Below are 22,500 nucleotides of genomic sequence, written 5' to 3' on the forward strand. Positions count from 1 at the left end.
GGAAATCATAGGAAACCACAGAAACAGGGAAAATTGAATAATTCATAAGGGAATAATTTACTCAGCTCTCAGCAAATACATTTAAAAGCATGAATGAAGTAGACACTTTTCTAAAGAAAATACAATTTGTAGAAACTCAACCCAGAAGAGATAGAAAATCTAAACAGACTAATGCTCCTAGGACGATTAGAATTAGAAAACTGCCAAAGAAATGCACATTGCCCCAAGTTGCCCCACGTCCCACCCAGGAAAGCACCCAGATGTTTTCTCAGGGAAATCACTCCAACCTTCAGGAAGCAGATAATTCCCAGGTCACAGAATTAATTTTTCCAGCTAAGGAGTTGGCAGCATTGCCATGTGATATGGCAAAGGCCAGTGTTGACTCTGTGTGTCTGACTGACCCACAGTGACCTCAAGGATCAGAGAATCTCAGTCCTCTCCCACCAGGACTCCCAACCCCGGACTACAAAAACAAAGAAGCATATTGCTGGTTTTTTCACTTACATCTTGTAAATTCCAGCAAACTGCTACCATCGTGTTCTTTTTCATTGATTCACTAGATACCCATGATGTGCTTACTATTTGCTGGGCATCCTTTTTAAAATTATTTTTATTTTTATTTTATTTTATTTATTTTTTTGCTTTTTAGGGCCACACCTGTGGCATATGGAAATTCCCAGGCTAGAGGTCAAATCGGAGCTGCAGCTGCTGGCCTACACTACAGCCACAGCAATGCAGAACCCAAGCCGTGTCTGCAAACTACACCACAGCTCACAGCAATGCCCAGTCCTTAACCCACTAGCAAGGCCAGGGATCAAACCCATGTCCTCATGGATACTACTGCTGAGCCACAATGGGAGCTTCCTGGGCATCCTTCTTAACTGAAGCAGTGAGCAAAACATGCAAGGTCCCTGACCTCATGGAACTTCTATTCCAGTGGGGGAGGTAGGCAGCAAAAACAAAATATATCATAGTCCATCAAATGATAAGCATGATGGAGAAAAATCAAGCAGACAAAAGGAGGGGTGGCCGTGGAGAGGTTTGTTGCTAAGATAATATCCCGGCTGAGCTGTGAAAGAAGTGAGGGAAGAAGCGTGGACCTCTCAGGAAGAGCATTCAAGTCCAAGGGCCAGCTAGGAAAAGGTTCCAGTGTGGGATGTGTGCAGTGTGTTCGAGAAACAGCAAGAAGGCCGTCAGGGCTCAAGCACCTGGAGCTAGAAGGAGAGTTATAGGAGACGAATTTAGAGTAACCAGACCGGATTATACAGAGCCTCATAAGCAACTATTACAATTTTGACGTTTATTCTGAGAAAAATGGGAAGACATTGGAGGGTTCTGAGCAAAGGCTCTGAAACTGACATTTAGAAAGAATGTTCTGTCTGATGCCAAGGACAGAAGCAGAGGCAGGGAGAATGGCAATGAGACTGTTGATCACAACCCAGGCAAGCGATGATGGTGGCAGGGACCCAAGTGGTGGCAGTCCAGGGCGTGATAACTAGCTGCATTCAGGTTAAGCCCTGGAAATCCTTCCAGAGTTGAAACAATGCACAGGCATATGTGGTGCTTGGGCATGATGACTCCACGAAACAGTATTTGAAGTCAGTGAAGGACCTCGGTCAAGAACAGTCAAAGCAAAATCCATAGCATCTTTTACCCAAAGGCTATGAGTGAAGAGTAGAAAAAAGTATCTTAATGAAGCCCTAGGAATGGAGACTTTTAAAGAAGGCATTAGTATTCATCATCCAAAAATGAATCGAAATTAGCCTTGATCAGATTGGTCTTTGTGCTTGTTGCCAGTATTTAAATGATGAAGTTCCTTTTTTTCTGAATTCAAGCCCAGAAACCATTTTGAAATGCATGTCAATCATTTCCAGAATGCGGAAGTGCTGAAAGGTCATGGTTATTACTCAGCGGAGTTATGGAGGGCCCCGTGGGTAAGAAAGGACAAATAGTTTCTCCGTTGTGGGTACCACGGATATATGGTTCCCTGTCGGTCTGAGGAGAAGAGCGGTGTTCAAGTTCTAATCGTGATGGAACTTTAAAAGACGTCCTCCTTGTAACCAAATCATAGAAAGACGGAAAGGGCGTGAAGCAGAAACCCAGTTCATCTGATCCCCTTGGATAAACCCCCCGAAGTAGTCCAGACCACCAGTTTCTAAACACTTCTCTGAAGAGGATAAGGATCACATAGCCCTTCATTATCAAGTTCATTATCAAGAGTGGGAAGAAAATGATGCAGGCCCCTGCAGCCTGCTCTGCTCTCTCCATCTGTACTGCTGGCCCAGCTGGATGCCTGGCACATAGCATATGCTCAGTAAAGATTTGTGTGAGGGAATAAACAAAGGAATGAATGGTCAAATCGTCTCTGACATCATTCTATCCTTTTACAGAATGAATAGTACAAGTGGCGAACAATGCATGATTTTATAATAAACCTCAGGCTCTGAGGGCAGCCAGACCTGCCTTGGCTCTGTCACGACATACTATAGAGCCTGGTCAGGTTCTCCAAGCCTCTCCGTGTCTCGGCTTCTTCATCTGTAACATCAGGATAATAATACTGACTTCCTGGGCTTGTTGTAAGGTTTAACTAAGACAAGGTACGAGAAGAATCCAACATAATTACTAGTTATTGTTACTGACACTAAAATGGCATTAAAATGACTAAAAGGAATTTTGCAAAAGTGACATCTTATGGATAAACTTTAAATGTTGTTCTTTTGTTGTGAAAAATGTTAAATATATACAAAAATATGGCGTGTCATTGAACCTGCATGTACGTACGTACCTAATAGCCAGTGTCAATAATTATCAGCTCATAGTTGGTTATCACCTTCTCCAACCACTTGGATGTTTGGAACAAATCTCAGACGTTATCTCATCTGTAATATTTCAATATGTATTTTTTAATAATAATAAAATAATAACCAAAATTTAATACCATCCTTTAAAATAATTAATAATGATTCCTTGGGAATTACCATCATGACTCAGTGGTAACGAACCTGACTAGTATCCATGAGATTGCAGATTTGATCTCTGGCCTTGCTCAGTGGGCTAAGGATCTTGTGTTGCCATAAGCTGCGGTGTAAGTCACAGATGTGGCTCAGATCTGGCATTGCTGTGGCTGTGGCATAAGCTGGCAGCTGTAGCTCAGATTCGACTCCTAGCCTGAGAACTTCTATATGCTGCAGGAGCAGCCCTAAAAAGACAAAATAAAAAATTAACAATGACTCCTTAATTAGATGACTTGTTGGTTGGCTGGAAGCCACAGCAGAAAAGAAGAGAATCGAGGCTGTTCATGGCAGGGGTGGGGCAGGGGATGGGTGCAGGGGAGTATGCGGGGGAGTAAGAGAGGAGCGAGGAGAGTAGGTTTGAAGCCAGCATTTCATGCCCAAAGCAAAGTAAAGCTGCAGTGACCCATTACCTATAATTTTCTTACTTTCCAAAGCAAATCCCATTTCTTTTGAAACAATTCTGTACAAATTCTTCTGCTTCTAAATTGGGGGGATTTTAGCATCTAATTTGATCTTTTCGTTACCTTGAGGCATTGCTGGCAAGGTTCGCTTTTGTGCAGATTAAGATATCACACAACCAGAGAGTTCATCTAAGGAGGACAGGACTGGTTTGCTTTCTGAAATTTAACCTAGCACAGAAGCTCACTCATATTCGAGAGAATCCAGTTCTTAGTATATTCCAGGCTCTGCTCTCTTCCTCCCCTATTTTCCCCTTATTTGTTCTACAAAGTCAGTAACCCAGTGGAAACCCCATTTTTATTCTCTGCTGCTCTACTGATTAAACCTTGAATTAATTTCTTTCTTTCTTTCTTTCTTTCTTTCTTTCTTTCTTTCTTTTTTTTCTTAACTGGAATTTGGAGCAATGTGGGCGCTTCAAAACAAAAGCTATGGGAGTTGAAGATATGGAACATCAATAGTTCAAACCCAAATTACTCTACCCCATTGAAAGCCAAAGTGAAGGAAAAGTCTGGAGTCTAGTGGGTACCATCAGCAAGGAAATTAAGGACGATGCTAAGACGAAGAGTCCAGAAGCACTCAGAAGGTGCAAAGGGCACCCAAGACAGACTGCTTATTTCTTCTCCGAAAGCCTAAGTCAGCTTGGATGCAATGGAAACTTCACCTGGGGGAGATAAAGAATTTGGATTCAGAAGTCTGACTCAGACAGAGGCCCTAGAAAACCCTGGTGTTGTCCCCGCAAAGCCGCCCATCCGGCTCTGACAGTCTGCCTACTTCCCACTTTAGAAGTTGGCTTCGAGACCTAAGGGCCGTGTCCATTTTATTTACTGCTGTATACTTGCTGCCGAGAACAATGTCTGGTCCATAGTAGGACAACAAATATATATGAACGAATGAACGAATGAATGAAAAACAAGTACTGCTCCTCAGTCCACACTATTCCTTACTAAAAGTTCTATTCTATCGAGAACTTAGAAGCAACTACCCAAGAGGAGAAAGAAACCAGAATATGTTTCTTCTTTTGACCCGCAAAGTTGCCTTAAAAAGTACCTGTGCTTTAATGTATAATTTTAGTGCCTCTGAAAACACAGGGTAACAAAAAAAAAAGTTGGTAAGAAAACTGATATAGTGAATTATGGGCAAAGAACAAATGACCTAGTTTGATTAGATCTCCAAGAAGATAAGAAAAAGAGTTAACATGGTTCAAAATGATAGTTCTCCGCCTTCACCCTTTAAGGAAATGACTTGGCTTGATGGGCTGAAAATCTTTATCAGCTCGCTGGAAACCGAGGGTGGGAGTGGGCAAGGAAGAGGCCTGAGCTGAGTGGGGCCCAGCGCCCCACGGAGTGGGAAGGCCAAGGAGTGTGTGGCAGGGAGGCCTGCGGAGAGGCCGAGGGGGTGGAGGGTATGTGGTCCACCAGGGAGGTTACTCCGGGAGCTTCCAAGAAGGAAGAAAAAGGAAGAATTAACCAGAGACCCCACCTGCCTGAACGCCTGCCAGGGGCCCATTACTCAGAATCACCTCGTCAGCCTGCTTAGCCTTGGCAGCCGCCCCCACCTCCACCCCCGCCCCCACTGCCAGATTCCCTGAAGGCCTCATGAGTTCCTTCATTCACTCACATGCCAGCACCTTGCACAATTCCTTGCCCTCCCCTGCCCTCCTTCCACCAGTCCTCAGGGTTTTAGCTTTTCTCAGCTAACCAAATTCCCAACAAAAGCAAGCATCCAGGAGTTCCCTCTGTGGCACGACCAGGATCAGTGGCACCTCTGCAGTGAATGCAGGTTTGGGGCGGCCAAAAAAGAAAACAACAAAACAACAGCAGCAACAAGTCGTCACAGCGACTTAAGAGCAAATGTTTATTGAAATGATTCTTAATACTTATTCCCCCCAAATAATGATACGTTATAATATATGAACAAAATGAGATTGTATTTGCTTCAAGAACCATGATGAAACCCAGGTTTGGTGGGAGGATCCTAGCTTCTTCCTTAGTCCAGAGCTGTCCTCTCATTGAGGGGAACCCTGGTGGCCCGACCAGTCACACTCTGCAACCATGACGCCTAAACACTGCTTTCTAGGCTTCCTCTTCAGTTTCCTCCTGACTGGTGTGGCAGGTAAGTGCTTTGTTTCGTGTGTGTGTGTGTGTGTGTGTGTACGGGTGTGTGTGGTTTTTTTTTTTTTTTTAATTGCTCACAGTTTTGTCATCTGCATCTGCTCAAGGGGACTGTTAGACATGGCAGTGGCACTTTTCTGGGCTTTGTAAAAATTTCCGCTTTCTCTTGTCATGGAATGATCAGAAAAGATACTGGCTCAGTTTCCCTCTGCAGCCTGAATAACTCCATGTGGATGCAGTGAGTCGCAAGGCATGCTAGTGGGTGCAAGAAACTCCACACAGGACACATATCATCCCCTCCATCTCCGTGGCATTTATGTTGCCTTCAGGGGACAAGACAGTGTAGCAGTTACTTCCATTGCTCCTAAGCCAGATTGTCTGAAGCTGGATTTCAAGTCTGCCATTTGATTATTCAGGAAAACTGGGGTAACTGGCTTAAATTCTTGTGCCTCAACCGCTTCATCTGCAGAATGGGGATTGAGGTCCCTGGGGGATTATATGGGTTAATATATGCCAAGTGCTTAGAGCAGCGTCCAGCATGGAACAGACCATACTCAACACATGAGAACTTGCTGTGGGTCCTCATGGAGACCTCTTCAAGAGCAGAGAGTATCTTACCTGCCTGACATACCCCTCTGAAAAAGGTCATTAGGACCCCAAGTTAACAGAAGGGATAAGTGGCTCAAGTAACTTTCCCAAGACTGTACAGTTGCCCAGCGATTCATTAGATAAAAACAATTCAAGCCCTCATTTCTCAGAAATGTGTGGATTTGAGTAGACTGTTTGGTCTTTGGTCATCCCAAGGGCTTGATCAGCAGATACAGCAGGAATTCAAGTGCTACGAAATGACCTTAGCTCTGCCTCTTACCAGACCTTGGGCAAAATATACAATTTCTTTCAGCCTCAGTTTTCCCATCTGTCGAATGTACTAATAAAAGGACATCCCTTTTTGGGTGGTTGTGAGAATGAGAGAAGATATAAAGCTTTGAGCACAGTGCCTTATATACATTTAATATTCAAATGCATTCAAGGATTAATGAATGCCAGCCAGGAGGAGGACAAGGAGGAGGGAAAGAAGGAGCAATATCTTCAGCCTCTCATTGCTCTGCTTCCCTCATTAGTTCCTCTCTCCAGAGCCTCTGCTCTTGCTCCTGAGGTTTGCTATAGCCCATGAGAGGCAGGCTCCGGAGTCAGATAGCCTGGGTACAAAACCAGCTTCCCTGTCTGCTGCTGCACCAGCTTTTTTACCTCTCCCAGGCTTGGCTTTTTGGTCATTAAGAGGAAGACCACCGGAGTTCCTGTTGTGGCTCAGTGGTTAACGAATCCTCCTAGGAACCATGAGGTTGCAGGTTCGATCCCTGGCCTTGCTAAGTGGGTTAAGGATCCGGTGTTGCTGTGAGCCATGGTGTGGGTCCCAGACGTGGCTCGGATCCCGCGTTGCTGTGGCTCTGGCTTAGGCCAGCGGCTACAGCTCCGATTAGACCCCTGGCCTGGGAACCTACATATGCCGCGGGAGCGGCCTAACGATATGGCAAAAGGACCAAAAAAAAAAAAAAAAAAAAAAAAGAGGAAAACCACAATAGCATCTTTTTCATAGAAAGCTGGGCAGATTCACTGAGTTCATGCAGATAAACTCCCCTCAGTGTCTGGTAGCGGGTGATTGCTGTTTTCTTTGGTGGAGGTAGCAGTGGTGTTACAAAAATGAGAGAAGAAATCTGAAGGCCAATGAGATCAAGGGCACTGAATCTCTCTCATCTCTCAGCTCTCTTTAGGACAGCAGATCAACTCTGGGCAGGGTCTTCAGGAAATTCTGCCTGTTATTTACAGAACACCTCTGGTGTTTTTATGTGCCAAATACAATTGACCAGGTGATTTGGGTGAGCAAAACCGATTCTGGAAATAGACTCTTTCCTAGTACACATCATCACTTGATGTGCTGGAGGCCATCCAAAAAATTAAAAATGGAAAGCAAATAACAGTATTAACACTATTTGGTTAGTAAAAATAAATACCTTAGGAAACAGGCCCATTCATTAGAAAATAACACATATTGAATATTAGGAACTGAGATTTTTGGACTTAAGAGTAGTTGCTTCCATCTTAATGATATTTGGGGAAACACATGAAGGAGGTAAAGAAATGAGACATGTGGAAATCTGGGGAAGAGTATTTTAGGAAACGGGAAGGTCCAGTGCAGAGAAGGGGATGGGGCCACTTCCAGCATGATTAGACGGGAGGAAGGAGGCCACTCTGGAGAAGCCAGGGGGACCGTGGTTGAGACTGAGGGCAGGGAATAGACAGAGGGTGCTTCCTGACTCCTCCTTCTGTCCACCTTTCGATCCCTTAGCAGAAACTTTAGACCTGTTGGAGAGGCAAAGCTTTATCTCTGCCCATTTTAGGTTTTCAGCTGGCACTCTTTTTTTTTTTTTTTAATTTACACAATGTTAAATGTCAATTTTATTCCATAAAAAAGTCAACTGGGTTCTTTAACAAAAAAGGTAGATTAATAAGAGAAAAACACTTCATTAACACATGCATCTCACAATACCAGGGGAAACTAACCTAAGAGAAGCTCAAGATGATGGCTTCGAATTCCAGCTTATGTTGCATCTTCAACAAACAACAATACATCTGCAGAAACAGGACAGGACTATTATATTTAGAATGGATAAGCAATGAGGTCCTACTGTACAGTGCAGGGAACTATATCCATTCTCTTGGGGTAGAATATGATGGAAGATAGTATGAGAAAAAGAATGTGCCTATATGTATGACTGGAAATTGACCCAATACTGTAAATCGACTATACTCTGATAAAGGTAGAATAAAATAAATCATAATTTAAAACCTCAGTTTTGAGTGTTAAGCAACTCTAAAATCTAGCTAATAAAAAGAACCTCTCCAACTGAAAAAAAAAAAAAAAAGCAGGATAGACCAAAGGAAAGTTCTAGGCTTCCAAGGGTGGGCAGTCAGTGGGAGAGTAAATATATGGGAGGAAGCTAAAGAAGTAAGTTTCATTTGCAGATTCTTCTGGTGCCTTCTCTGGGCTGATCAGAGTCTTTCTCCAGTAAAAGGAGAATTTATATCCTGCCTTTAGTCAGAAAAGGGGGGAAGTCAAGAGAGCTTTTTCCGCATTTGCTCCTTCTTAATTGCCTTCCTCTCAAAATAATTTTTATGTCAAAGAGGCATAGTGGGGAGTAAAGTATTCTGGTTTCCTTCAGAATCTAGGCCAAAATTTTGTCAAAGGTCTCTCGCCTCCAATGGACTAAATGCAGATGAGATGGAGCCTCCATGTTGGGTGAATTGAACAAGAAAACTCAAGGAATGCCAGTGTGAAGTTATCCCCCTTCTTACTGATTCCTGTTGAAACTCCTATGAAAAACAGGGACCCCACAGCACTGGGCAGCTTCCCTCCATCGCCTGGACCAGCAAGTATGCTCAGGCACTTGCAACCAGGATGCAGGCAGATAAGAGCATCCATTCAGGAGTGAAACCATCTACATGCAATAAATCCAGGTCATTTGAGAGAGATGGAGTATGATGAGTCAGGATCCAGATGGGCCCAGGGATGGAGAAAGAAGGAACAAGTCCTAGGCTGAGGTCTTGGAGGCAGAATTGCCTCGGTGGAGTGGTAATGCAGGGCCTCCTAGAGAGGTAGGCTCACGGCCTATGTGTGGGCCTTTCATCTCAGTCACCACATTCCATCACCACCAAGGAAGGGACTAAGGACCATTTCTTTTCACTGCTCTGACTCCCTCTCCAGGTTGGGAACAGGGGTGGGAATTTATCACTCAAACTTTTTAGAGTCTGGAACATAACTGTTCTGGAACTTTCTCATGCATCAAAACCATCATATCAAAGATTCACAGCATTGACTTCCGGGCTTCACTTGTACCACCTGCACTCATAGCAAGTCCTTCAGGGAATCCTGATGCAGGTACCACATTGCCAACTATTGCTAATAACAGGGGGTGCTCCTATCAAGGTTCAGTGTTGTTCCTTTTCTTATTATTTTAGAAATTCGGCCAGCCTACAAGTCTCTGAAACCTCAACGAGTCCATTTTCAGTCCCGAAATTTCCACAACATTTTGCACTGGCAGCCTGGAGGGGCTTGTACCAGCAACAGCAGCATCTATTTTGTGCAGTATAAAATGTAAGTAATCTAAAAAGAAAAAAAAAAATGTAAGTGATTTGCGCTTCCTCCAGCTGGTGGACATGGCCACTGAGATCCTGTGTTCTAGAATGTGATGGAGTGTTTAGAGTCTGAGCTTTTTTTCAGTTTCCGAAGGGTTAAGAGGAAACAGAGGCGGGGCCAGGAGTATCTCCCCCGAAGGTGACACAGATTGGATGATCATGTACAGTCTGTTGAGAGAGGTGCTTCTGCCCTCAGAGACCCAGGACCAAAACCTCATAGGCTTAGCCTTCAGCTTCACGACAGACTCACGATACATGTTTTGTCCAGTGAATGTTAGAAGCAAATTGTTCAGCACATAATAGGTGCTCCATGAAACCGATGCGATTGTTAGTTGAAAAAGAAGTTATGGGACACATGGAAGTGAGTGTGTAAATGATAATTTTAAATTTAAAGGTCCTTTTTCTTTTTTTTTTTTTTTAAGACTGGGCTTACTATTTAGAAAATTCCTTTCAAAAAGAATGCTTCCTGTGGGCATGAATGCAAATTGGAATCATGCTCCTTCAGGTTCCTGTGACCTTCAGGCTAATTCTGGTGGATTATTGCCAAAATCCAGATATAATCTACTCTGTTTCTGGATTGAGGCCTGGAACAGAAACTCCTGATTTGTAAATGACAGATTTTTCCCCATGCACACACTGGGGGCAGGGAAAGTTTGGGTGGGAGTTGAGGCTCTTTCCTTTTCTCACATAGTTTGAGATGCTGGCTGAACATGAGACAGGAGATATTATAGTTTAGCTTTTATGGTTTTTTCTTAGAAATTCAGAACATCAAATGCAGCTATGCACCAAAAGAGCAATTTTTATGCCATGAATTCATTCATGTCTCTCCAGCGTGGGGTAGGTCCAAGGTCAGATTTTTCCATTAAATAACCTCTCACCAACTATCTCCAGAAGACAACTATCTCCAGAACAACTATCTCCAGAAGTTTCTCAGTCTTTAACTGCTGCTGCTTTTCTCAACATATTTTGTGCAGCAATGGTACATTTCACAAATCTTCACAATAAAGATTTCTCCACTCCAAATACAGATGTGTGCATCCCTGGAGGTGCTTCCCACACGTGGGGATTAGGGACTGCAATCTTTTTAATCTTACCGTTTAGGCAGAAGTGTAAATAGGCTCTATGTCCAAAGTGGGCTTATTTATAGTCCAACGTAAACAGCGGATTAGGAGTTCTTTTACCATGAAATAAATGAAGATTAAACTTTAGGGCGCCATGGAAGAATTTCACAGTTGAAATTCTTTTTCTCAAATAGAGCTCATGAACCTGTGTAAAATGCAGAATACCTGGATCCATTCCTATGGTGGTATTTTCAACAGCACAGTGCAGATTTATATATATATGTGCATGTGTGTGTGTGTGTGTATATATATGTATTATGTATGTATGTGTATATACATACACATATGTAATACATACATACTCTGTATGTATGTGTATATACATACACATATGTAATACATACATACTCTGTATGTATGTGTATATACATACATATGCATATATATATGGGCCACACTCACAGCGTATGGAATTTCCCTGGCCAAGGATCAAATCCTGCGGGCGATACCTGATCCTCAGCCCACTGCACAGGACTGGGGATCAAACCCAAGCCTCCACAGAGACCCAAGCCACTGCAGTCGGATCCTTAACCCACTGCACCATAGCAGGAACTTCCAGATTCATATTTTTTAAATCTTTCACTTTGGGCCTATCCAGCTCTCATGGGTCTACTGTACCATTTGAATAGGACAATAATTGAGGTATTACATTAAAAAGAAACCATCATTGAGGAAATAAAACAGCCAAGTGCTAAAATAAATAAAGAAAAAGAAAAATAAACCATCATTTCAGCTAAATTCAAAGACAGTGTCTCATCAATAAGTAACAGTTGTGCTCAATATCTGTTGTTGGTTCTGCTTTTATGGTATCTTCTGATACAATGAAACTCCCGTCAGCTTAGAATTTACAGAGTACAGACACCTGTAATATTCCTCATTAAATGCCTGGAAAGTTATTTTTCAAGTCCTTCAACAAATATTTTGGGATCTTTTCTCCCCGGCCACTAATTCCTGTTCTGTTTCCACCATCACCTTGTTGCATTTTCTCTGATTTGTGACAGGTAAGGAAGGGGAGCACATCTCTTCCCTTTTGCTGTTATATCATCCTGTAGCCTTAGGTTGAATCAATATGTCTGACTCTTTGCTTCAATATTTTTTCTTCATGGGTTCTCCTCCCTCACTCCCAGCCTCTAATTACCAAACTCCTTATATAGCCCTCACTACAAGCCCTGCTCAGTTGTCAAAATAGAGATTGACCTTCTGTGTTGTGTAAGCATCACCTGAGATGAAAAGTGGTAGCGACTTCTCAGAATCAGCCACATTACTCAACAGCCAGCTGATGAGAAGTGATGAAAACCACAAAGAGTTGAAACCTCAGGAGCATGAAGGATGTGCAGAACTAGTACTCAAAAATGGAAGTTGGTCAGACACCAGAAGAAAAACTTCACTACGTACTGAAAAACCAAAACCCTTATGCTGGTACTCCAAAAGATTATCAGGCTCGAGTTTATCTTTCAACAAGATAGCACCTTGGTTAAAAAAAAAAAAGATTTAAATATACTTAAGAGTAGCCATCACCTTCCACCATGGTGTTGATATTGGAGGACAAATTTCAACGAGCCTGAAAATTAATAGACTGAAAAAATCGAACCCTCCTTTAATGGAATAAAGGAACTCAGATTTTCATCTTTTCCCTTTTCTAGGTATGGAGAGAGACAATGGAAAAATAAAGAAAACTGCTGGGGTATTCAAGAGTTCTTTTGTGACCTTACCAACGAAACATCAGATATATGGGAACCTTATTATGGGAGAGTGAGGACGTCCTTGGCTGGGATGCACTCAGGCTGGACCATGACACGGCGCTTCACTCCCTGGTGGGAAAGTGAGTTCCATGGAGTTTCTTTGCGTTTGCTCTTCCTGCCCTTGAATAGTCCTCACAGAGCATGGCTACCCAGCTACCAGCTCTGTGCATTGCTGAGAGCCACACGGCAATCTCATCTGATCTTATTCTCACTACAGATCTAGCAGTTGGCTTTCACTCTTCTCATTTGACAGCCCAGGGAATCAAGGCACAGAGCCTTGAGGAGTAGCCCAGTTATCACAGCTGCATCTGTGAATCAGGATTCAAATTTGGCTGCATCTGACTGCAGAACTGACACTCTATCCACTGCCAAGATGTTGCTGCCTAGAAAAAAGAAGTATTTTTAGATGGCAGGAAAGGAGTCACATTGCTGCCCTTCCTAAGCATGAAGGTTAAGTTCTTGAAAATACATTAGAAAATTTTTCTTCCTCTCTTTTTTTTTTTTTTTTTTTTTTTCCTTTTTCGGGCTGCATCCGCAGCATATGGAAGTTCCCAGGCTACAGCTGCTGGCTTATATCACAGCCACAGCAATGCCAGATCCAAGCCACATCTGTGACCTATGCCACAGCTCACGGCAAAGCCAGATCCTTAACCCACTGAACAAGGCCAGGGATCGAACCGGCATCCTCATGGATCCTAGCCGGGTTCGGTAACCACTGAGTCATGAAGGGAACTCCAGAAAAATTGTCTATTGGGGAAATTAAGATGTTTAGTAACCTCTACAAAAGGGAGAATGAAAAGTGCTCTCTTTATCCATTTCTCAATGATGTAAATTCTTCTTTTAATTTAATCACAATCTCAGGATAATATAACCTATAATGTAAATTATAAAAGAAACCATTACCGATAGATCTTACATAAAGTAATAGACAAACGGTATGAGAAAAAAAGTGTTTAACGTATATGTACCAAAGTGTGCGTAACAAAACAAGACAGAAAATATGGGTATATACCACAGTCCTCACAATGGCAACTAGTCATGAAGCTGTAGTTAATATTTATACCTTCTTCTCTCTCTGTTAACTCAGCGTTTGCTTTCCTTTCAGCCAACACCTCAGCTTTTCAACTTTTCATTCTTGAGGAGTTTTTTACACATTTCTTGTATTAGCTTAACATAGTCTTACATTAATTTTTATCATTGATTGTAGGGGTTCTTTTTTACCTATTTTTTAATTAATTTATTTTTTACTGAAGTAGAGTTGATTTACAATATCATGTTAGTTTCACACATATAGCACAGTGATTCAGTTATGCATACATATACATACTATATATGTATAGTATGTGTATGTATATATATAGATATATCTTCTTTTTCAGAATTTTTCCCTGATAGGTTATTACAAAACATTGAGTTACCTCTGCTATACAGTAGGTCCTTGTTGGTTATCTATTTTATATACAGTAATGTGTATATGCTCATCCCGACTCTCAGTGTATCCCTTCCCCCACCCCCTTAAGAGGCACCCCCTTAAGAGGCACCCCATTGTATATACAACAACTCTATTTCCCTTTGATAATCAGAACCAGCCACCCTAGACATAACAAGGACCTCATTTTCCCCTGCTGGGTAAATGTCATAAAGAGCTCCCAGCTGTCAGAAGGCAACCTCAACCTCCAATTCTTTGAAACCATTGTTATTATACCCAGAAGAACTAGGGATCAAGTGTACGGGAAACAAACCATTTGTGAGTCCTGCACTGTGTTTAATAACGAGAACTGGCCCTCTCACTTCCACTTCCTGTATCCTAGACAGTGAATTCTGTCCATTGAAGAAATAGCACCATATATTGGTTACGAGATTACAGATATACCAATTCATATATCACCTCACAAGGTACTGTCTCTCAAACTAGTTTTCAATTATTCACTTTACCTTCCTATCAAGCCAGGAGACTTTGAGTGATGGGACTTATTCCTGTGGGTGTTAGACCTGTTCACTTCTTCCAGATTAACTTAGATTTTTCTGTCATAAGCAATATATTGTGGGCTGCTGTGCTCATGAACTAGGCATTCACTATATCCACAGTAGGGGATGGTCATGGGGATTGGCTGATAAAAGCATTGAAACAAGAAAGACAAATATGTCATCTGAAAAGCACCCATCCCAGTGTCTTGTCCCTTCCCTCTTGGAAGGGATCAAAACGTCTGCTACATAAAATGAACTCTACTTGGAGTTCAGCACTGGTCCTCCAGTCACCGGGAAGTAGGGAAAGTAAAGTGAAGCAGTTTTTCTCTCACTTGGGAGGAAATGTCTCAACAAACCCAGAGGAAAGTGAACTCCAACATTCTGTTTCCATGTGTCTTCCTAAAGCATCTACAATGTCTAGTAAGTCCTTTAGGCACACCAAGTGCAGCTAGTATCGTGTGCTCAAGTTAGTGGACCAACATCATATTCTGTGTTGAGAAAATCAGTGACTCTCTAGACTGTATGTGACAGAGAGCCAGGATGACAATGAAAGACAAGTGAATCCGTTCTGATGCTTTCAAATTACTGGATAAAGGAAGGGTGGTGGGGGGAACATCTCCAAATCACTGGCTGTTTATCAGAGGCTGTGTTGATTGGCCCCAGAACAGAGACATTATATTGAATAGCAGTGACACCATGGTCATCCCTTGAGGACATTTATAATTATCCCTTTTATTACTCAAGACTCATCTTTTTGGGTGGAGGGTATAATTCAAATAAATGAGTTAAATGGGGAAGTAAGATGTATCATAACCTCTGCATCTTTCAAGGCATTTCTGGTGCATGATTTCCTGCAGTTTCCCCAAGAATACAGTAGTACTTCTGACTTTTCTCTTGTTCAAAGAAATTCCTAGACATCCACTTGGCCTTTCATCCCATAACAACTTTCATGCCATAGAACAGGGAACCAAAAAAATGATAATGACTTGTTGGTTGTTACATATATCTCATTGAGTTTGCTGTTATTACCTGACTCCTATAAGAACCCACAGCGGCATTCTGAGTCCCCAAGGATTATCATCAACTCAGAATCATGGTCCAATTTTGACCAGAAGGACCAGTTCATAATTATCCTATGGGAAAAGATAAAATAAATTGTCTTAAAAGTTATAGCATTATTACCTCACTTGCCTTCCAAATCTCACCCTAATGGTCTAACTGGTGCAATGTCCAATTAGATCCAAACTAATTGGATCATATCCAAAATGCTAGATTCAGTGGAGTTTAGAAGAAGGCATTTTTACTTTTCCAGCTCTTGGACTAGCAAGAAAGCAGAATGGGAATCGACCAAACCAATTCATGGTATCCAGCACATTGTTTCTTGGAATAATTTGAGATTCGAGTCTAATACATCCAACCAACAATTCTCTAGTTGGGGAAAAGGAGACTGCATGACTCAGCTGATACACACCAGTGAGGGATTTTACAAAGTAGTTTGATTACTACATTCAAGCCCAGAAAATGCTGTCAAGGTCAAATATATTCATCAAGCAAAGCTTCGTCAAGTGTGACCTATTAGGCTACCTTGCACAAATGCAAATCAAAACTACAATGAGGTATCACCCCACACCAAATGGAATAGCCCTCCTCAAAAAGTCTACACATAATAAATGCTAGAGCAGGTGTGGAGAAAAGGGAACCTTCTGTTGGTAGGAATGTAAATTGGTGCGGCCACCATGGAAAACAGTATTGGGAGCCCTTAAAAAACTAGAAATGTAGTTACCAAATGATCCAGCGATTCTACTCCTGGGCATATATCCAGAAAAGATGAAAACACTAATTTGAAAAGATAGATACATCCTAATATTTATAGCAGCACTGTTTAATTTTTTTTTGACTTTTGTCTTTTGTCTTTTTATGGCCGTACCTGTGGCACATGGAGGTTCCCAGGCTAGGGGTCGAATCAGAGCTGTAGCCACTGGCCTATACCACAGCCACAGCAAGGCGGGATCTGGCCAAGTCTGCAACCTACACCACAGCTCATGGCAATGCCAGATCCCCAACCCACCGAGCAAGGCCAGGGATCAAACCTGCATCCTCATGGTTGTTAGTTGGGTTCCTTAACCACTGAGCCATGACGGGAACTCCCAGAGCCGCACTATTTAGATTAGACCAGCTGTTAAGATTAGCCAAAGACGTTGGCTGAGATGAGGTGAGGCTTTGGCTCAATTCTATTTAAATTGAGAGTGTTGTGTTAAGAAGGGCTTGTGTTTTTTTTCTGTATGACCATCCCCATTTAAAAACAAACAGAAAGCCTTATGCCATTATCTCTTAGAAGAATGAGAAACCCAGTGTATGAAACTGTTAAAACTGGATTTGTTGAAACAATGCTGAGGAGCCCCGCCCACTCAGCTCTTTCCTCATCCTCCAGCTTTGCCCTCTCCTGCCACAGATCCTGAGGTTTTTGAAAAACATGTTTCAAGGGTATTAGGACAGTCTGTTCCTAGAATCTATGATACAGGCCTAATGAGCCAACTGGATGCACTGACTCACCTGAGACCTGTTTCTGAGCATCAGGAAGTTATTTTAGGTTAACACAGTCTGGTTTCTGGTGTAGCAAGATTTTAAAATAAAAATCTTAAATTAAAAGTAGCATTTGAGGTTGTGGCAGGTTGATGGTGCCACAGGATACCTTGCAGAAGCAAAACTAAATACTTAAACCCAAGTTCAGAATCAGCACCACACTGTTGAGGTCATGTGATCTATGTCCGTAGTGCAGTTCAGCAAAGTAGCTACAGACTTTTTAATAAATGAGACTGGATCAACTGTGAAAACAAGAAATCTTGGCCCCCTATATTACCCATTAACAAAATAAAGTCTGGCTCAATGAAAACAGTGAAACTTGGCAACTACAGACTGTGGGCCAAACTTGACCTGCTCCTGTTTCTGTAAATAATTTTTTAAAATTTTGGTTGGCATATAGTTGATTTATAATATTGTACAAATTTCAGGTGTACAGTAAAGTGATTCCATTTTTTTCCCCACTCTCTTTCATTATAAGCTGATACAAGATCTTGAGTAGATTTCCCTGTGCTATCCAGTAGGTCTTTGTTGGTTATCCATTTTACATACAGTAGTGTGTTTATTTTAATTCCAGTCTCCTAATTTATCCCTGTAAATAAAGTTTTATTGGAACATAATCATACCCATTTGTTTACATTTTGTCTGTGATTGCTTTCACTTTACAGGGGTAAAGTCAAGCAGTTACAGTAGAGACACATATGGCCTATAAAGCCTAAAGAATTTATTATCTGGCCCTTTACAGAAGATGCTTACTGACTACTATCCTATAAAACAACAAATTTTTAAGATTTTGGGAGAGATAGACCTCCAAAAGTGCTAACCATGTAGGAAGTGACTGATAAATTGGACTACCTTAAAATTATGAACTTCTGTTTATCAAAATATACCACTAAAATGGTGAAAATGGAAGCCACAGAGAGAAGATGCTCATAATGCATGTTTTAGACAAAGAAATATGTCCAGAATGTACAAAGAAATCTTACAAATCAGTAATAAAAAGACAACAAATTAAAAAACGGGCAGAAGACTTGAACAGGCTCTTCACAAAAAGGGATATTCAAATGGCCACTAAACATATGAAATTCTGTTAGTCATCAGGGAAATGAAATTTAAAAACACAATAAATTGGTGCTACATACTTACCAGGATGACTAAAAATAAAGTTCTTTTTTGAGGCGGGGGAGGCCTGCACCCGTGGCATGTGGACGTTCCCAGGCTAGGAGTTGAGTGGGAGCTACAGCTGCCATCTTACGTCACAGCCATGGCAACATGGGATCTGAGCTGCATCTGCGATCCACGGCTCACAGCCACGCCAGATCCTTAACCCACTGAGCAAGGCTAGGGATCGAACCTGCAACCTCATGGTTCCTAGTCGGATTCATTTCCACTGCGCCATAACGGGAACTCCCAGAAAATAAAGTTGTTAAAAATAATAATGCCAAGTGTTAGAGAGGCTATGAAAATGGGGAATTTTCATATACTGCTAAAGGGAATATAAATTGGTGCATCTACTGTGGAAAAATGGCCATTTTTATAAAAGCTGAACATATGTAAACACTATGACCCAGAAATTCCACTCTTAGATATATTCCCAACAAAATGCATGTTTCCCAAATGGCATGTAGAAGAATGTTCATGAAACTTTACTCAAACTGTCCATAAGCTAGAAACAATTTAAAAGTCTGTGAATAACACAGTGGATAAACTGTAGCATTCATACAGTTAAATACCACACAGCATTCTAAAGAATAAACTTGATACATGCACCATGGATGGATGTGTACGTGTTAGATTGCCAGGGCTACCACAACAAAGTACCACAGACTGGGCAGCTTAAATAACAGAAATTGGAGTTCCCATTGTGGCTCAGTGGGTTGAGGCCCCAACATAGTCTCCAGGAGGATATGGGTTTGATCACTGGCCTTGATCAATGGGTTAAGGATCCAGCATTGCCACAAGCTGCAGTGTAGGTCACATATGTGGCTCGAGGAGCACAGTTCAACCCACATATATATATATATATGAAAGAGTGAAACAATCCAGACACACACAAAAATGTATATTGTATGATTCAAAAAACAAATGTACATGGTGATGGAAGGACAATTGTGATTATCCTCTGGGGTTGTGTAATTAGAGGAAACTTGAAGAGGTTTCTGGGCTGCTAGAAATGTCCTTTTTCTTGTTCCAGGTGGTAACTATTTAGGAGTGTTTCTTTGTAAAGATTTGTTGAGCCATGTTCTCTTATTTATCTGTATCATATGCTGATAAAAACTTTATTTACATTTAAAAATTCACACCAAAGAGGAGAAATTATCGACTTTCAACATGTGTTCACAATAAAAACACAAGGAAACAGATCAACACAAGCAAGTTTGGGAGAAACAGGCACCAGTTAAACCAGCAATTCAAGAATTTGTAATATTGGAAGCTCATAATAAATAATATTAAAGAAAAAACAGGGAGAATAAAAATATAATCAAAGGACAAAATATTACAACACTAAATAGATTGAAAAAGATCCAAATGAGCGCATAGAAATGAAAATATAATCATTGAAATAAAATTTTGATGGGGGGGTGTCAGAGATCAGTTTAGACATGACAAAGTAGTAAACTGGTTGACTGGAAAACAGCTCTGAAGAAACCATTCAGAATAATCTGCTGAGAAAAAAAGTATGGCAAATATAAAAGAAATTAAGATATTAAGATATATGGAAAATCAAATAAGAATTGTAAAAGATATAAATCTACAAACTGAAATATGTACAATGAATGCCAAACAAGAAAACCCATTAAATAATTAATCTAGAATTACTACGGTTCATCTGGGGAAAATTAAAGTGACTGCTAAACTTATTTGGTTTTCTTTCCTAGTTAACAATCATGTAGTTATTGATACCAAAGTGCAAGAACCAAATATTCTCTTTCAATCCTTCTCCTACTATTCCAAAGTATATAACATAATTCCATTGAAATAATTTCGTAGCAAAAAGTCTTCAAATGATTTTAAAGCTGCTTTGAAATTTTACATCTTTAAGGACCTACAAAAAAATTGTCTTATACTAAAAGCTTTATACAAACAACTTTTTTTACTGTATTTTCCAAAATGATCACTGCCGGCTGTGGAAATGATTGATAAATGTCCTCTTAAGGCTAATTCGGAGTGTATCGGTCTTTGTAAATAAAAAAATCATTCTTCAAAGACACTTCTCAGATAATTTATATTTTAGGTCTTTGCAGTAGCTCTCCATATGATTTTTTCCAGATATCTGAATTTAACACTGATTCAGTATTATGCATAATGTGCCCATATGAAATAGTACATTTTAAAAATCATTTATCAAAATTTCCTATTCTTTTTTCCAGCAAAAATCGATCCTCCTACCATGAATATAACCCAAGTTAATGGCTCTTTGGTGGTGATTCTCCATGCTCCCAAATTACCATATAGAGACGGAAAAGGAAAAACTGTATCAATGGAAAATTACTATGAGCTAGTATACCGTCTCTTTATAATTAACAATTCACTAGAAAAGGTAAGTTCAGATGAATAGATAAGATAGATAAGGTTAAGATTTTTTTCTTTTGTTTAAGCAACGTTTGGGGCATAAGATATGTCCTCTCTTTTGCTACTCTATCCCTTCTTATTTTTCCTTATCTCTGTTTTTCGCTTCTTCTCACTTTCACCCTCATTGATAAGCAATCAGTGCTTGTCATCGCCATCAGGATTTGTATGTATGTGTATGTGTTGTCTGTGCCTTCTCAGTCTTTCAGTCGGTCTCCATTGGTTCTTCCCTACATATCTAAAGATTTGTATTAGCAGTATTTAATTCCATGTAATCGCCACAAATATTTGTTTTTGTGGGACTTTCCACGCCTTATTTTAAAGTGGCTTTTGAAACAGAGCATTATATATTTGTGCCAATTTTGCTATAATATTATAATCCCCTGATGGTGCCTTTATTTTAGTTTAATGGTTACTTGAATGTTCCTTTTTTGGTGTCCATCCAAGACAGGGTCCTTTGGGCTGTAAAAAAACACAAACTCATTCAAACTGGTTCAAAGAGAAAGATAACAATCGATCTTATGGCCAGCCAGAAGCCAGAAATAAAGTGCCACTGGCCAAGAAGGAGAAATGGAGAAACGAGTGGTAAAGAATCTCATTCTGTCTCTCTGTGGTCACAGGCTCCGTGTCTATCATTATCTCCAAATCTAGTCCCTTCTCCAATCACAACACAGTTCAAATTCTTAAAAAAGAGACTGACCACTAGGTCAACCAATTGGCATCGCTGGGGAGAAGGCCCATTGTTCCTCCATAACCATGTGACCTGTCCTTTCTCAGTCTGTGAGCTAGGACTTTGGAGAAAGAGCATGTGTCTGGGAAGAAACCCTACAGCCCATCTACTAGTGTGGTCATGAACAATTTATTAATTTTGTTGAAAACAGGGTAAATCAATGACTTACTAAAAACCATTTATCATCTCATTTCCTCCCCTGTGTATAGGAACAAAAGGTATATGAAGGAGCCCGCAGAGTTGTTGAAATTGAAGCTCTAACCCCTCACAGGAGTTACTGTGTGGTGGCTGAAATCTATCAGCCCATGTTAGACAGAAGAAGTCAGAGAAGTGAAGAGAGATGTGTGGAAATTCCTTGAAGTGCTCTGCAGAGTGGTCATCAAACACTCTCTTGAGAGTGGGAGGGCTCCTTTCGAAGGATCTCATGGAAAGTCATTTTTATGTTTTCTTAACAAAATATTCACTGTTCTACTTTAGGACATCTTTAATCAATCTTTCTTCATTATATTTTATTTGTAAACTCAATTTAAGCACCACTCCCCAAATTAGAATTTAAAGAAGAGGCAGACAACTAAGGGCTCTATGAAATACAAAACTTTATTTCTAACTGTAAGATCCCAAACAATCTCCATTCTTCTAAGTCAGATAAATGAAAATTTAAGAACCAAGGACCAATAAGCATTTTTAAAATGTTGAATCAGCAGTACCGAACCCAACCAGTATCCATGAGGATGTGGGTTTGATCCCTGGCCTTGCTCAGTGGGTTAAGGATCTGCCGTTGCCATGAGCTGTGGTGTAGGTTGCAGATGTAGCTCGGATCTGGCATTGTTCTAGCTGTGGTGTAGGCCAGCGACTGCAGCTCCAATTTGACCCCTAGCCTGGGAACTTCCATATGCCATGGGTGCGGCCCTAAAAGAAAATCTTCAATGATTTTTTTAAAAAATAGCATTACAGACAAGCAATGTATTGTATTTTCATTCTCTACTGGCAGTTGACATATATATAGTTCAG

At 40.9% G+C, this 22,500-nt stretch overlaps 1 protein-coding gene across 1 annotated transcript; it reads left to right on the plus strand.

Annotated features, from left to right (window-relative positions):
• Nucleotides 5,094–22,248, plus strand: IL22RA2 (interleukin 22 receptor subunit alpha 2). The gene is made up of 5 exons (XM_003121179.3): nt 5,094–5,585; nt 9,602–9,737; nt 12,543–12,721; nt 20,561–20,730; nt 21,699–22,248. Exons 1-5 carry the CDS (start codon nt 5,525–5,527, stop codon nt 21,846–21,848), a joined length of 696 nt encoding a protein of 231 aa, XP_003121227.1. The 5' UTR covers nt 5,094–5,524; the 3' UTR covers nt 21,849–22,248.

This window comes from Sus scrofa, chromosome 1, assembly GCF_000003025.6.
Source record: "Sus scrofa isolate TJ Tabasco breed Duroc chromosome 1, Sscrofa11.1, whole genome shotgun sequence".
NCBI classification, from domain to species: Eukaryota; Metazoa; Chordata; class Mammalia; order Artiodactyla; family Suidae; genus Sus; species Sus scrofa.